This window comes from Sus scrofa, chromosome 14 (assembly GCF_000003025.6).
Source record: "Sus scrofa isolate TJ Tabasco breed Duroc chromosome 14, Sscrofa11.1, whole genome shotgun sequence".
Classification (NCBI taxonomy): domain Eukaryota; kingdom Metazoa; phylum Chordata; class Mammalia; order Artiodactyla; family Suidae; genus Sus; species Sus scrofa.
In genome coordinates, this window is record NC_010456.5 from 88,882,189 (window position 1) to 88,899,120 (window position 16,932).

A 16,932-nucleotide genomic window follows, 5' to 3' on the forward strand; every position below is an offset into this window, starting at 1 on the left:
AAAGGTGCGTGGCTGACACCCCAGTTTTGCCACCACCACTGCCACCCCCCCACCCACCCCCACCCCCACCCCACCCCCATCCCTGCCCATAGCTTCTGGGAAAGCCATCTGGTGATGGTGTGTACACATGCAAGAGGGAGCAAGTGTGTGTGGTTTTCAGAGGACAAGGCAAAAGGAGTGCCTATATTAGGACCCAGAAAATGCTGGCTGGTGTGATATGAAGCAGTTCTGTACATGAGAGGAAATAGCACAAAGCTCCTGGAGTGTGAGCCTGGCTTTGTAGGCAGCCTGCTGTTAAACTGCAGGATCAGGAGTTCCCGTTGTGGTACAGTGGAAATGAATCTGACTAGGAACCTTGAGGTTGTGGGTTCAATCCCTGGCCTCCCTCAGTGGGTTAAGGATCTGGCATTGCCATGAGCTGTGGTGTAGGTCACAGACACGGCTCAGATCCCGCATTGCTGTGGCTGTGGTGTAGGCCAGCAGCTGTAGCTCTGATTCAACCCCTAGCCTGGGAACCTCCATATGCTGCAAGTGCGGCCCTAAAAAGCAAAAAAAAAAAAAAAAAAAAAAAAAAAAATTCAGGATCATCCAACCAAAAAGCAGTGGGAGAGAAAGGGATGTCAATATCTCCCCATTACCTCTAACAATCCCCCCAAACAAACATAATATTATTCTGTGATATTCTGTGAATAATATTATTCTCTAGGCAATAATTGCTCTGATATAGTTGTCTAAAGGATGAATAAAAGCATCCTTAAATTTATTTTTTATTTTTTCAGTTGATCTCTAATATTCCAAGTCATACCCCAGTAAGAACAGCATGCTAGTTATGTGAATTCAGCTTCAAAAACAAGCCCCCTGTCTCCTTCCCACTTGACTGCTGCACCTAAGCCTCAGCTACTTTGAAATCCTGGAGCAGTGCTTTCAATTAGGACTTGGATGACAAAGACTATCCAGCCTGTCAAGCAGGAAGAGCAGCAGAAAAATACACAATGGCTGCATCTAATAAAGAACTAGAGTGGGCTTTTCCATTCCGCTGCACAAGCAATGGTAGAGCCCATTCTGCCCCTGATATTGCAGAGTTTAATGATTTGTGCCAAAGCCACCACCATGAGGAAAGTGATAGAAAAGACCTAACAGGGACAGAAAGCCCCCATACCTGATTGTAAAAAAAAAAAAAAAAAAATGTACTTCTGGAAATAAAGGAGGCTGTCCAGCTACTGAAAGCAGGTTAAGACATACCTTTTGGCTGAGAAATGATTAATTCTATGTTGTCAGGAGAATTCTGAATCATTCTAACAGCCATGTCAAACGTGAAGCCCTCCAGACTGATGAGATTTAAGGCTAATATCTGCCCTCCTGGAAAAATAAGACATCTCAATTATCCCATCGAGAAAATAAGAAAGAGCAGTTCCTTAAAGTAGCATATCTGGCAATTTAGAAAGACATACCTGGTTTGATCTTTTTAGTTTTTTCAGCTGGTCCCCCAGGTATAATAGAAGATATGAAGATGCCAGGACTAGCTCTGCCTACATCTTCTCCCTCATTAATGACAAAACCTATAATCCAATTATATTAGAGAAGGTGATACTTAATGATTTTGCAGCTCAGAGAGGTTAGGTTATTTGCTGGAGATCACACAGCTACGTAGCATAGTTGACATGTGTACCTGCGTCCTCTGATCCTCAAACAGCTCTTTTTACTCTGCCGGGACACATGGAGAAAAGTAGACAGTCCCCCTTTCATAAGCACATCTAAAGCTAGAAACACAGCCCACCAATGTGCATGGATTTTGCTCCAGTACATAATCAGAGACAGGAAAAAGATGATTTTTAATCAACTATCTTCTCTCAGTGCCTTATTTCTTATACAATCCTGAAGCGTCTTCAATGTGGAAAATAGTAACGCGTAAAAGAGTGACTATTCTTCCCCATCACTAGGAATCTAAATATACTGGAGCAAGAATATTACACTGTAGTAGGCGAGAAAATCTTTCTATCCTGTACTTAGACTTTCAAGATCTACACCCCAAAACCTTATCAGGCCTTAAAGGAAAACTTTGACCCACATTCTCATTGCTTGCTGGGATCATTTAAAAAGAAGAAAAACAACTGATCATCAAAAAAAAAGGCAAATTGGGAGAGGACAAGCAAGAAAGGGGCATAGAAAAGTCTAAAGGGAAGATGGCACACACCTCCCCTCTGCCTGGAGCTTTGGCAGGGGCCCTCTTACCAAAACCACGGTATGGATCCCGTGTCAGTGCCACATGCATAATTTCTCGATCTGGTTCGGCTGTAAAGCTTCTTCTTCTATTATTTTGTGGTCCTGGAGGTGGAAACAAAGCCCTACCTTGTGCTTTTCTCCAAAACTGTCTGTGACTTAGTATAAAAGATGTGAACGGTATTTCATGCACATGCACACACACGTGCACACATGCAAGCACACATGCACACACAATGGATTGCTGAATACATACTTCTGAAGCACCTCAGTGGGTCAGTGATGACTCATCAAGAGTAGAGGCAAAGATAGGGCAGGCTGTGGTACTTGTTCTGCAAGACTTAACTACAGTTATTTTTTCTGCATTGGTCTTGGGACAAGATAAAATTTGAAAAGAGATGCCCTTGCTGGTAGTAAAAACTAAAACTATTGGAACACAGAGATGAGACAGCAAAGCCTTCCCCTCTTGGGCCTCTAATAATCAGCTGGTATGGCCTGGTGTCCCAGGTACCTGGCAGAACTTCTCCCACCTTGGTCTTAGAGGAGACCCAAAGCAGGGCCCTGACCAGCACTCCAATGCAGACCACAGAGCATGTGAAAAAAATCCCCAAATAATGACCCACCACCCAGTGCTTTCCACATCACTCCTTCTCCCAAGGGTCCATGGTGGAACCTGGCACACGGTTTATAGTAAAGTGCCACCTGGTGGGATTCCAGATCCAACCCCCAGGCTTGATGCTCATCCAATATAAATATCTTCCCTAGGTCAGGAATCTTTATGTCTTCACGTCCCATTGGGACCTGCCTGGAGGATCAGAGGGGAATGGACAGAAGGGAATGCTGCTTGCCCTGTATATGATTTCTGGCGAATAGCAGGAGGTGATATTCTGGGCTTGCATGAAGAGTTGTAATGAAAATGAATGGGTGCAGTTTTCTAACTAGGCCACTGCAGCGCACATATTCCTCACCCTGGACCCAGCGTGCTGGGAATCTTTGCCAGAGCTAAACACACTTCAGATCCATGCACCACCCCGAGCCAAACATGGACAGCAAGGGCTCTTCCCAACCATAAGTAGTTTTGAGATTAATGCAAAAGCAAAAAGATTCTGAACATGCTTGGGGAAGCAAAAGCAAATGGTGGCAAAAGACTGAAAACAAGTATCATGTGTAAGGTTTCCTTTACCCCAACCTGGCCCATGACTCGGTCCATACCCATGCGCATGCTCTGAACAGGCAGCCCAGAGAGAGCATCACAAGTCGTTGGCTTCTGGATCAGACAGAGGCGTTCCAACTGCTCCCGGCCGAGGCAGGGGCTGCAGAGAAAGGCAATGTGATGAGATAAGATGCCACCAGGGGGCAACTTCTTGGCATTCTGAGTATGGGTGGTGGCCCCATGCTCCATAAGCCAGAAAATCCATAGACAGACTCCATCAAGGGCTGATCTGGTTATCAGAAGAACACTGGAATGAATGGCTTTGAGATCATTCTGTCTTAAGGGGACCCTAGAGTCACCTAGGCCACCTAGGAACCTCCCACTATCTCTCCTTTGGGTTGGATATGCAACACTTCAAACCTCCATTTCCTTAACATAGGAATAATATTCCTGTTTCCCAGGCTTGTGATGGCTGAAAAATAAGGTGGTAAGTATAAAACAATGATGCTTTTAGTGAGTCCTGACGTTTTGTTGCTTGCTTTCATTTTCAGATGGGCTGGCCATGCTCTAGCAGCCCCCCTGTGTTGGCCCCTGAGGGCTTCACACAGTAATTTACCTGCTTGATACTTGCAGATATTCGGCTGGCTACCCCCTAATAATACCGAGCTGAGAACAGGAACTTTTCATGCCAGCATTCAACTGGCTTTGCCAAGCCAGCATTCTAGCAAACAAAGGATGTTCTAAGCCCCAAGAAAGTAAAGAATTAAGTGTGGACCCTGCCCTACCCATAGGGTCAGCCTTGCTCAAAATAAGCTACATTCAGGGATGAACAACGTAGAGAGCGAGCAGGAAGAATAAAGGCAAAGCCTCAGAGCTCTGGAAAAAGCCAGCCCTGGGTCTCATCTGAAGAAGGAAGGCCAGCAGGTCAACCACCTGAACAGATTCTGTGGCCCTTCATCACCCAGCTGTCCCCAACCTCAGGGAGCCCCTGGACAGAGGCAAGGATGGATGCTGGCAGGCAGCTTCCCATGGACCCTCTCACTGCACCCTGGGATCAGGGATGCCAGGTGCTCGGGGCACAGAGCCCGGCGTTGTACAGTGGGCCAGAGCTAGAAATGGAAGGACAGGAGTGATTGGGGGAGAAGGCAGGTGCAGGGCAAGGGATGGGGCCTCGCTCTGACTTGGCTCCTGTTTATACTGTGCATTTCAGCAAGTTCAACCTACTAGATGTAAGACTCTGGGCTGGCAAGACACTGAGGGTAAAGGTGGATCAGATGTGGGCTCTGCCCTCTGGGAGCTCCCAGCCCACTGCAGGCTGTGAAGTGGGTGCCTTTCACACTATCTAGAGCCAACCAAAGTGCCCAGGGAGAGGCTTTGCCAGAGCACTCCTGGGTTTAAAAGAAGACACTCCAGCAATTCTGGAGGGGCAGAGAAAGGCTATGGGGACAAGGTGGCATGAGGAAGGGCCTTTGGAGAAAAGGAAAGGCTTTTCTGCCTCAGGTCGTCGTTGCCCATGTGATCTGAGTTACATGTGGAACTCTATTGTTTAAAAAAAGGATTAAAAAAATGGCATATACCACAAATTACAAAAAGACAAACACTGTGTGATTACACTCAATGAGGTCCTTAGAGTAGTTAAATTCACTGAAACAGAAAGCAGAAGAGTGGCTATCAGGGGCTCAGGGAGGGAAAACAGGATTTGTCCTTAATGGCTTAGTTTTGCAAGATGAGAAGAATTCTCGGTATCAGTTGAACAACAATGTAATCTATTTAACGCCACTCTACACTTAAAAAAATGGTTAGTGTGGTGAACCTTATGTACAGTTTACCACAATTAAAATGAGCTTTTAAGGAGTTCCCATCCTGGCGCAGTGGTTTACGCATCTGACTAGGAACCATGAGGTTGCGGGTTCGATCCCTGCCCTTGCTCAGCGGTTAAGAATCCGACGTTGCCATGAGCTGTGGTGTAGATCACAGATGCGGCTCGGATCCCACGTTGGTGTGGCTCTGGCGTAGGCTGGCAGCTACAGCTCCGATTCGACCCCTAGCCTGGGAACCTCCATATGCCACGGGAGCGGCCCAAGAAATGGCAAAAAGACAAAAAAAGAAAAAATGAGCTTTTAAAAATGCAAACCTAAAGGGGAAAAAAAATGCCATTTCCTAACGTCTCCGCATGCCCCCCACAGAGCTGAGGGGAAAAACAGGCATGTTACTGTTCTCTGAAATTTCACTGTTTAACTGGAGAGACAAAGGCACGTGGATGTCGTGGTGGCGGGACGCGGGGGCTGCTTGAAAGGGAGCTGGTGGTGTTGAAGAGTCACCCTTGGCCAGGGCAGCTGGGAAGGGCTTGACAGAAAAGACACCCTGTGCAGGTGGGACAGGCATCGTACCTCAGTGTTGGCACCCCTCTGGCATCCCTGTTCTAAGGGGTACTGAGCACACAGATGCTCAGGATTGGTCCTGGGGATGGGAGGATCCCATCTCTTCAGAGTCTTTGTCTGCATGCTATTCCATCCATCTGTCCTGGCTCCGGCCCACTGGTCAACAGCACCATCTGCTCCTGCCACACAGACCCATGTTTGTCACCTCTGTGAGTGCCATGAGGCAGGGGCTGTCGGTCCTGCTCACTGCCGAGCCCTCAGTGCATAGCTCAGGGTTAGCACACAGCAGGTGCTCAGCCAATATTTCTAGCAAGGTCAACTACTCACTCATGGCGTTCTTGCCTATTTTCCCTTCTTCTCACTGTGCCTCCTGGGTGGGTATTACTGCTCCCAGCACTGGATGAATGAGGAAAGGGAGGCACAGGTATTTTAAACACCTAACTCAGCATCACATGGCAGCAGAAAGCTGCGCAGGTATGGGTGGTGGATTTCCAGGACACAGGGCTCCAGAACTCTGCTCAAAGCGGACCCTCAGCTAGGTCATCTTTGCACCAGCCACAGCAGAAATGATGAACTTCTCATCTGTGTCACAGGGATAAACAGAGCCCAATGGATGCCAGCCCTCAGCCCGCCTCAGACTATGGCCACAGCAATGGTGGGCAGTTCCACATGAGTTCAGGCTCAGCTCATGCTGACCCTGCCTCAAATGTGGTCCTCTTTCTGCCCTAGAGCTTCTTGTCCGTCTTGAACACCTCACCCACTCCCTCTACCTCCATCTCACCCATGAAGTATAGGAGAGTTAATACCTCATGCAGCCAAGCTTCCACAGAGGGGGATGGGAGCAGGTGCATAAGTGTCCCTTCTCTGGTCCTTCAGATGGACAATTCTGCGGGGAGGGGAGGGGGGAGCTCCTGTGCCTTTTTGCACTGGAATTGAGCTCTGGTTACCTGCAACAGTTACCTTGATGATACCGCTTCCTTCTTTTCACTTTCTGTCCTTCCCTTTCTCACTGATCCTGCTTGCTCTGGCTTCCTGGCATCACCTCCACGAAAACCACCTGCACCCAAGTCATTGTCTTGGGCTGTGCTTCTGGGAGCCTTCCAGATGGCCATGGACCCTAGATTTTCCTTTTTGTGGAAGGTCACCAGGAAGATGAAGCTCTGATGTCACTTATTAGGGGTTGCAAAAAGCTAGCATTCATAAAATGAGAGGGATACCAGAGTTCAATGAGGTCCAATTCAGCTTTCTATTGAGAAGGCTGGCTGCCATGTGGTGCTGCAGATCCCCTCCTATGCATGCCCACTGGCAGGTCCCTGGAAGTCCACCCTCCCGTGGAAGGGTACTTTGCAGTCAACACATTCTCAAGGTGGCCTTGAATCAGTCATGGCTTCTTCCAGCTTTTAATCTATAAAGTGCTACAAAGTACTATTCATTTGAGTGATGGATTAAAGATGGCCACAAATGCTTTGACAGTCATAGATCAGGTGGTAGAGTCTGTTTTTGCTGCCCCTGGATCTGTGCTGACCTGTGACTCCTTTGACCAAGAGCTTATAGTGGAAGTGACACCGCATCAGCTACAGGCCTAGCCTTTTAGGAGACTGGCAGCCTCACCTTTGGCCCTGAGCTGCTCTGTAGATGCCTGACCACCTTCCACATGAAGGCATCCCATGGAGAGGGCCTGAGAGCATGGGGAGTGAGAAGGCCTCAACTGAGTCATGGTCCCTGCCAACCCCACCAAGAGGCTGAGCATGTGAGCAATGCAGTCTTGGAGCCTCCAGACTTGTCCTAAGGAGTACCATCAAGAGAAGCAGAAGAATCACCCAGCCAAGCCCTGCTTAAATTTCTAACCCAGAAAATAGTGAAAGAGAAAACAAAATGGTTGTTGTTTTAAGCCACTGTGCTTTGGATTTGTTGGTTACAGAGTAAAAGATGGTTTTGTTTCATCATTATTGATTTAGTTTGCAGTGCTTGGTGATACACATTTGCATCAACAGACTCTGAAGCACTAATTTTCTAAGAATGATTTTAAGCTTTAATATACACACTGCAATTCAAATCAATCATCCATACCCTCTTGCAGAAGCAGATGTATAACTCATTCCCAAAAACGGCTCCTATAGCAACCTTCCTTGGTCATGTGCTGCCTGTGAATCTGGGCTATTTATAGAGCTTGCAATGTAAGTGCAATCCAGCCTCTAGGCTATTTTAAAATTTATGGATCATTGTGTTATAATGTAGAGCTGTGTTGATAAGCTCATTATTTTCACTTGCAAATGAAATTACAAGCAATCCGTCAACAGAGAAAGCAGGAGCAGAGTAGAGCTTAGGAGAACAGTCTCCAGGGCCAGGTGTGTGTGTTCAAACCTCAAATTGGGAGAAAATATATGACTTCACAGGGTTGTGAGAGCTAAATTAGTTGACGGGTACAGTTAGAACAGTACCAGGCTCATGATAAACTTAAATGGGCCTTTGCAATTTGTTCGTTTTGTCCCCTTCAATTTCACATTATCACTTTGTTCTTTCTCCACCAAAAGACGGAGCAAGGTAGGAGGGGGACAAGGGATGTCTGCCCTGTAGTGTTTAGCATAGCTCTGGCCCACAGCTGGGCTTCAGGAAATCACCGTAGAATTAGCTGAAAGTTACCCAGTGAATGCATACTTCCCTTAGACATCTGACATCCTTTAAATAATTCCATCAGCTATGGATTGCTCCAGAGCGCCAAGTACATGGTGGTCTGGACCCAGGGAACAGACGTGTCAAACCCACCTGCCTCTGAGTCCTTGCACCCCAGGCCCCTTGCTGGTGTCCGTGGAGAAGTTTTCCAGTGATGTGTGCCCCAGGCTTCCTGCGGCATCCTCCAGCCCGGGGACAAACAGCGCATTTTCTGAGCACGACAATCTCTGTACCCAAGTGAGAGGCTTGGACTGGGCCAGGTGTGCAAGACTCACATTGGCCATTTGCACATACTTGTCATAGTCTGAAACGGGGGAGAAAATGATAAACAAATACAAGAATGATACTGGCTCCATCACTCTTGTGGCAGTGACACATCACAGGCCCCAGGTTCTTTTCTGGTTTGTCTTTGTCTGCACTGAGGGGCCCGTTTTCCCCACTGCTAACTCACAGAGCTCCTGTGATGAATCCCAAGGATGCCATGACTGCCTAATTAGCACTCACTAGGGAAAGAGACTTCAGACACACAGGAGGAGGAGACAAGATGCCTCCATCCCTGGCAGCTGACAGGACTTTGAGCCTCAGTTCTGACGGGCACTCACCAGAGCGTCCCCAGCATGTCACAGCGCCCACAGGGCCTTGTATGAAATTAACTGCCTGCTCGTCACCTTTACACACCATCCTCCAAAAGTTGTTTCAACAAATGAGTCTGCAAATTACCTGCGATCCCAAGATTATGCTCTGCCCTATGGAACGTAATCTCTCGTCTCTACAAAGCTTAGTTTCCCTGGTGATAATGTTTAAGATCCGATTTTCTGAAATATGAATACAAATCAGATGTGTTGTCTTCCTGCTTGACGCCTTCCTTCCTCCCTTCCTACAGAAAGAGGTAATAAATGATTCTGGTGAAATCCCTAACGTGAGCGCGGCGATGTAAGTGACTCTCACCACTTCCTTCTTCACATCATTCATAAGAAACAGGACTTCACAGACAGATTCCTTAAACTACCTAGGGTTTATACAAAGCTCCATTTGTATTTTGAAAAAAGAAAATTATGACTGTATTCTGACCATCTGTTCTATGTTAAAACTGAGAAGGAAAGAATGCTCAGGCACATGGCACTCATGTGGTTTCAGTCATATGTGTGTGTGTGTTGTGTGTATATGTGCTTTGTGCGTATGTGTGGTGTGTGTCTTTTATATGTATATGTGTTGTATGTCGTGAGTGCATTTTGTGAGTTTTGCATGTTCGTGTGTGTGCTGTGTGTGCATTTTGCGTGTTTGTGTGTGGGTTTTGGGGGGGTTGTATATGTGGTGTGTGTGGTGTGTGTGTTGTGTGTGTATGTATGTTGTGTGGGCATTTTGTGTGTTGTGCGTACTCTGTGTGTTGTGTGTGCCTTTTGTGTGTGTGTGTGTTGTGTGTTTGTGTGAGTGTTTTGTATGTGTGGTGCGTGGTTTGTGTGTCTGTTGTGTGTGGTGTGCATGTATGTGCTGTGTGTGTGCATTTCTGTGTTTTTGCGTATGTGTTGTAGGTATTGTGTTGTGTGTGTTTTGTATGTGTGGTGTGTGGTTTGTGTGTATGTTTTGTGTGTATGTGTGTTGTATTCACATGTATCTGAAGCATAGTAAAGTACCTCCACTGAGAGTATGTCTGTGGGCACTTACTTCCTCAAGCAGATGCCCTCCTTTCGTGCAATGGTGCCTGGTTCAGCGTCGGGACTGTGCCCAGTGAAAAAGGCAACCTTTAAAAAATGCTTTTTGAGGAGTTCCCGTCGTGGCGGAGTGGTTAACGAATCCGACTAGGAACCATGAGGTTGCGGGTTCGGTCCCTGCCCTTGCTCAGTGGGTTAACGATCCGGCGTTGCCGTGAGCTGTGGTGTAGGTTGCAGACGCGGCTCGGATCCCACGTTGCTGTGGCTCTGGCGTAGGCCGGTGGCTACAGCTCTGATTCGACCCCTAGCCTGGGAACCTCCATATGCCGCGGGAGCGGCCCAAGAAATAGCAACAATAACAACAACAACAACAAAAAGACAAAAGACAAAAAAAAAAAAATGCTTTTTGAGTTCCCATTGTGGCACAGCGGGGGCAAGTCTGACTGGTACCCATGGGGATGGGGGTTCAGTCCCTGGCCTCGTTCCGTGGGTCTGGGATCCGTGTTGCTTTGGCTGTGGTGTGGGCCAGTAGCTATAGCTCCACTTTGATCCCTATCCTGGGACCTTCCATGTTCAAAATAAATAAATAAATAAAAATAAAATGCTTTTTGAGAACATTCTGTGTCTGTGAGGCATTTAGTACCATCGCTCACACATGGTAGGTGAGGAAGAGAAGAGACCTATAAGCAAGTTGAATGTGACCTGCAGCTTTTGCCCAAATTGTCCAGCATCTGACTCCCCAGAGCTTGGACCTACTCAGACACTTAGCAGCAACGATGGTAATATCCACTCCAACAGCTCATGCATGCTGCATGCTTAGGACATACCAAGCACAGTGGTAAGCATGTTATCTGCATTGTCTCTTTTAATCCTCACAATAGCCCTGTGGGATAGATATTAATATTCCCATTTTATAGATGAGGGAGTGTGAGGCTAAGAGAGAGTTAACAGTTTGCTCAGAGTTTATAAATGGTAGAACAGGACTCACTCTCGGGTCAGCTGATGCTGCAGTTCACACCAGAAAATGGATGTGCTGAGGACACAGAGATAAAAATGGTAGCACAACAGATTCATCTAAAGCAGTCTGAAGGGACAATGACCTTAGCCTTAGTTATGGTGGTTATTCATACTCACAAGGGGATCGTCTAGGGAGAGAGAGTGGTGGCAAAGTCTCAGCTCAGAGAGATTTTGTGGGTTTCAAGGAGGCCTTTGTACAGAAGCTAGAGGCATAGGAAGAAAGGACTGTCCCCTGGGAGAGGGAGGCTCTGGAAGGTGGCAGAAGAGTGAGAGTGCCAAGGGCCTGGGTTCCAAGTAGGGCTTCATCCCCAGCAAGAAGCCATAGAGCATCAGGGGACTGGGGAGGACACTCCATTAACAGGACCAGCAAGCAACACAGTGAGGTCAGACAATGAGAGCCCAGACATCAAGCACTTAGCATCAGGCACTAAGCATGAAGCAGGGGTCTGGTGAGGCTGGTGAGCAGTGCTATTATCATTATTAGATCTCAGCTTAGTGGGTTTCGATTGGCTGAACAAAGAGTGCAGGAAGGATTGATCAGTAGAGCCAAAAGTTGATAGCTTTTCAAGAATGGAAGGAAGGGTTAGTTACCAAGAATATCCCAGTGCCACTGACATGCCAAGGAGAGCAAATGATTTCTGTCCACCAGCCAAGGGAGACTCACAACATAACTGTGGCACCAAGGAAGTAGCTGACAAATATCCAAAACAGTCTGGATGGCAAGGCCTGAAGTCCAGGTCAGTTACAGCATTTCAAGAGCACAGGATCCAAGAGCCAGGGCAAGATCCCAGGCAGCCACAGCAGACCTGCGTAGTCTTATAGCCACAAGCCTGTGGAAGGGCCACAAGCATCCCTGTAGCCCTGGGCCACCCATCTGAAAGCACTGAGAAGAGGTCTGCGGTCCCACTCTGCCGTGCTGACAGAGCCTGCCTGATTTCATCCTGAATTTATGCACTCGTAAAAGCTCAATGATTTTTCTCTCTCCCCAGGGAAACAATATAACTATAAAGTAATGCTTGCTGAGACAATTCACAGAAGAATGACTAAGAAACATTTGGAAAGTCTCCAACTTCTCACCAGTCAAAGAAATGCCAAATGAAACAACGCTGAGAAAGCAGTTTTCCTTATCAAACAAACAAAGATAAACATGGTCATCTCTAGTCCAGCAAGGATGCAGTGAAGCAGCCACAGTGATATTGGATGTGGGAATGGCACTCAGGAAGACAGCAGGGCCCTAAAAATGCCCCAGCCTTTGTACCTCAAATCCAACTGAGATCTAGCTGAAAGAAATAGTACGAGATACATGAATTTTCTCTTCCAAGGATGTTTACTGCAATATTACTTTTTTTTTTTTGTCTTTTGTCTTTTTTTGTTGTTGTTGTTGTTGTTGTTGCTATTTCTTGGGCCACTCCCGCGGCATATGGAGGTTCCCAGGCTAGGGGTCGAATCGGAGCTGTAGCTGCCAGCCTACGCCAGAACCACAGCAACGCGGGATCCGAGCCGCGTCTGCAACCTACACCACAGCTCACGGCAACGCTGGATCGTTAACCCACTGAGCAAGGGCAGGGACCGAACCCGCAATCTCATGGTTCCTAGTCGGATTCGTTAACCACTGCGCCATGACGGGAACTCCGCAATATTACTTTTAATATTGAAAAGTGAAAAACAAAATTAAAATCAACATAGAAGAAGGATTAAGTACTGTATTTCCACACTAATCATCCCTTCATTCATTCAAAAAAAATATGTAATAACCATCTCCCACTCGACACACTTCTGTTCCATGGTGGAACCATAAAGGTATGAGGACCCGTCCCTGCTCTCCAGGAGCTCCCAGTCCACTGCAAACTAGAGGCTGACATATCCACAAACAAAGGGGGCAGAACATTACAAGTGAGAAGATGGAGTCTGCACAAAAGAGGGAGTGGTCACCTCCACCTGAGAAGGGAGGATGTAGGCAGACAATCTGAAGGGACTTCACGGAGGAGGTGGTTTGAACTTATTCTAGGAGAATCAGGCTCATCATGGCAGTTTGAGCCTGGAAGGAGGCAAGAAGAGCATTGCAGGAGGAGGCCAGGGAAATGTTAAATTTGCCCACACTACAATGATAATAGGACTTGCAGTTTGAGAGAATAGTGTATTATGAGCAAAACAGGCTTAAAAGGACTAATTTTCCTAGTAAGCCCATGGAGTCCTGATAAATATTTTATGTGCACTGATATCAGGCAATAAAATCGATGTTGGTGATGTTTCACACTCTGTCTCAGCCATTGCAGGTAAGACACAATTAATTTACATTCATTATCTCCTGCTCCCTAGAAACATCATGGAATTGCTACTCTGCGATTTCCAAGAAATATTTAAATATTTATTCGGTATTGCTACAAATAGCATGCCACCTTTATTTTCTGTATTTGCTTCTGCATCTCAATGCTTAGCAATTTTGTTTTCTAGTTGATGCCCCACCCCAGGACCCCAGCGGCCCTGTGAGTCAGCTGGCAACAAAAAAAACTCTCATGAGCAGAAGCTGCTGTTACTAGTCACATGGAGCCATGAACACCAGACATTCATTCTAGATGAGCTAAAAACAGCACGCACATGCTCGCATGCGCACAAACACACACAGACACATACTCCCGATGGAGTGCAGCACAAACCTGCCAAATGGCAGTTGCTCAATGAGGACATTGAGGCTCAGAGAGGGCAGGTAAGTTGTCCAAAGTCACACATGCAGCTAGTAAGCGGCACCGCTTTTGAGTCAGTTGGACACTAGGGTCCACATTCCAGTCTGGGAGTTCCCAAACTTTCATCTGCATCCAATCACCTGGGTTCCTTTTCAAATGCAGATTCTAAGTCAAGGGCTTGAAATCCTGTATCCCTAGTAAGCGCCCAGGTGCTGCACACTGGAAACCACTCTGAACATGAAGGGTGAAATCACTATATTATATTATTCCCTTCAATTTTGAAAAAAACAATATGAATGTAATCATCTTACTGATTACTGTTCTGAAGATTAAATGTCCAAAATCAGCCTCAGTGGGCTAAAATCAAGGTGTCATCAGGGCTACACTCCCTCTGGAGACTTTGGGAGAGACTGACGCCTTTTCCTTTCTGGTTTCTAGAGGCTGCCTGCATTCCTTAGCTCCTACCCCATCTTCCTTCTTCAACGCTACATGATAGCAACTCCCAACCTCTCTCTTGTTCTCTCTCTCTCTCATTCTGCCCCTTCTGCTTCCCTATTTTAAGGACTCTTGTTACTATATCGGGTCCACCCAGATAATCCAGAATAATATTCCCATCTCAGGACTTTTAACTTAGTCACTTCCACCAAGTCCTTTTTGCCATGGAAGGTAATACATTCACAGGTTCCAGGGATTAGTACTTACTATTGTTCCTTTTTCTAACTGAACAAACTGTGAGAAATCAATGGCAAACATGACACATCCAACTCAAAGCCAAATCTTTCTAGGTAGAGAAGACGGTGTCTACTCACTGGTTGTAACTCCAGGAGAGCTCATCTGAGCATTAAACCCATGTTGGGCACAGCAGAGGCCCAGTAAATATTTACAGGTCTTGGCTGAATCGGTGACAAATGTGTGCTTTTTCCCAGTGATGCTGCTTGTGATCATGAACTTCTTTCGCTGAAGGAAACAAACACAGACTTTAATATATTGATCATTCTCACCCATCCACTGAAGCACAACTATCCAGAAAATAATAAATGCTGGAGCTTTCAGCTGGGTATCAACAGACATCTAGAAGTACATGGCAGATGTCATCTGACTATGGTCTAACATTTTTTCTTAAAGACAATCCCATTTTTACTTTTTTCCTTCATTCATAAATCAAATGTTTGTTTATTGGGCAATTGCTATCTGCCAAGGAGAGTGCTGGGTGAAAAGAATATCAGTGAGTTCAGCACAGCCTTGGCCCTCACCAAGGAGGGAATATAATACTCAGTGAGCACTGTGAAAGGCCATTCAATATCCCTATAGTTTTCATTGTCCAAACTCGCAGAAGCCGAAGGCAAAAATCTCAGCTAACAGGGTTATAGAAAAGATAAAAGCACATCTTTAGTATCATTATTATATGCCAGGCTCTGTTCTAAGTGCTTTCTAGGTCTTAATTCATTTCATCCTGGAAGGTACTGAATGAGGGATGTCCCATCATGATCTTTATACTACAGATGAGGGAGCAGAGACTCCTCAGAATGCAGCTGGAACTGAGGTCACAACACCATGAACATTTCCCCACTTTTCTACTTTCAAGGACCACATATAAAGTGACAATATTTGTGAGTTCCCATAGTGGCTCAGCAGATACAAATCTGACTATCATCCATGGAGACACAGGTTTGGTCCCTGGCCTCAATCAGTGGGTTAAGGATCTGGCGTTGCCATGAGCTGTGGTGTGGGCCACAGATTCGGCTCGGATCCCTTGTTGCTGTGGCTGTGGCCAGCAGCTGCAGCTCTGATTTCACCTCTAGACTGGGAACCTCCATATGCCATGGGTGCGGCCCAAAAAAAAAGACGAAGTGACAATATTTGTACAGCTCACTGGAATAAACTGAGGAAGATTATCTATATGGGGTTCTCTGTATGGAGCTTCCTGGAGGAAAAAAATCTGTAACTTTGTTCAACATACAATTCTAATAAGAACAATAAAATGCAAAGTAATACAGATTCCATTAAATATGAATGTATATATAATTTCCAAATAAAAATCACTATTCTAGATATTGCAGAAAGAATCTTGAGCTTGTTCCTTTAAGATAACTTTACAAAAAGAGGATTTATGCTTGAAAGGAGTCCCTGAAATCCTGATCCTCATTAATGCTGATCCATTTTAATTCATGATAGTCACCGTTCCTAAGAAACCCCATTCACACAGTCAGATAGGGCAGATAACTATTCATTGCTTTTCCTCTGAGAAACTCCTTTTTACCATTAACCTAATTTCAAATAATTGAAGCTTCTTTAAATATTCTTTTATTAACAAATGCAATGTTGAACCTCCTTATACTAATGTAAATGGATCTGGAGACCAACTAAACTATACTGTATCCAGTGGGTTTTTTTTTTGTTTGTTTGTTTGTTTTGTCTTTTTGTCTTTTCTAGGGCCACTCCCGTGGCATATGGAGGTTCCCAGGCTAGGGGTGAAATCAGAGCTGTAGCCACCAGCTTAGGCCAGAGCCACAGCAACTCCGGATCCGAGCTGCATCTGCAACCTCCACCACAGCTCACGGCAACCCCGGATCCTTAACCCACTGAGCAAGGCCAGGGATTGAACCCACAACCTCATGGTTCCTAGTAGGATTTGTTAACTACTGCGCCACGACGGGAACTCCTGTATCTAGTGTTTTTATACCATGTGTTTTTTCAGACATTCATAAACACTGTCCTAGTAGCCTTACAAATTCTTTCTTAGTATTCAAATTATAATAATGACTAAACTCCACTTGCTGATCATTTTACCCACTTTTCTGAAGCTGAGTAGTTGCTTAAACTCTATCCACTTTGTCAATATGGATTGATATGCTTTCATACAGCCTTGGCAAGTTTATACTAAAACGGGTATTAAAATTTTTAGATAAGTCATTTTTTTTAATTGAATATCCCTTCTTCAACAAATCTGAAAAAAGAGAATGGGAGTTCCCATTGTGGTGCAGTGGAAACGAATCTGACTAGGAACCTTGAGGTTGTGGGTTTGATTCCTGGCCTCGTTCAGTGGGTTAAGGATCCCTTATTGCCGTGAGCTGTGGTGCAGGTCGCAGATGCGGCTCGGATCTGGCATTGCTGTGGCTGTGGCATAGGCCGGCAGCTACAGCTCTGATAGA

General features: G+C 45.9%; 1 protein-coding gene across 4 annotated transcripts in view; it reads right to left on the reverse strand.

The window, feature by feature from the left end:
* The window catches only part of FRMPD2 (FERM and PDZ domain containing 2), a 118,235-nt gene that overhangs the window by 34,217 nt on the left and 67,086 nt on the right, over positions 1 to 16,932 (reverse strand). For all 4 annotated transcript variants that reach the window (XM_021073049.1, XM_021073051.1, XM_021073048.1 and 1 more), the window contains exons 15-20: positions 14,590 to 14,737; positions 8,521 to 8,731; positions 3,433 to 3,533; positions 2,233 to 2,325; positions 1,452 to 1,559; positions 1,243 to 1,359 (exon numbers count right to left, since the gene is read on the reverse strand). In XM_021073049.1, coding sequence (XP_020928708.1) covers positions 1,243 to 1,359; positions 1,452 to 1,559; positions 2,233 to 2,325; positions 3,433 to 3,533; positions 8,521 to 8,731; positions 14,590 to 14,737 — 778 coding nt within the window. The remainder of the gene's footprint in view (positions 1 to 1,242; positions 1,360 to 1,451; positions 1,560 to 2,232; positions 2,326 to 3,432; positions 3,534 to 8,520; positions 8,732 to 14,589; positions 14,738 to 16,932) is intronic.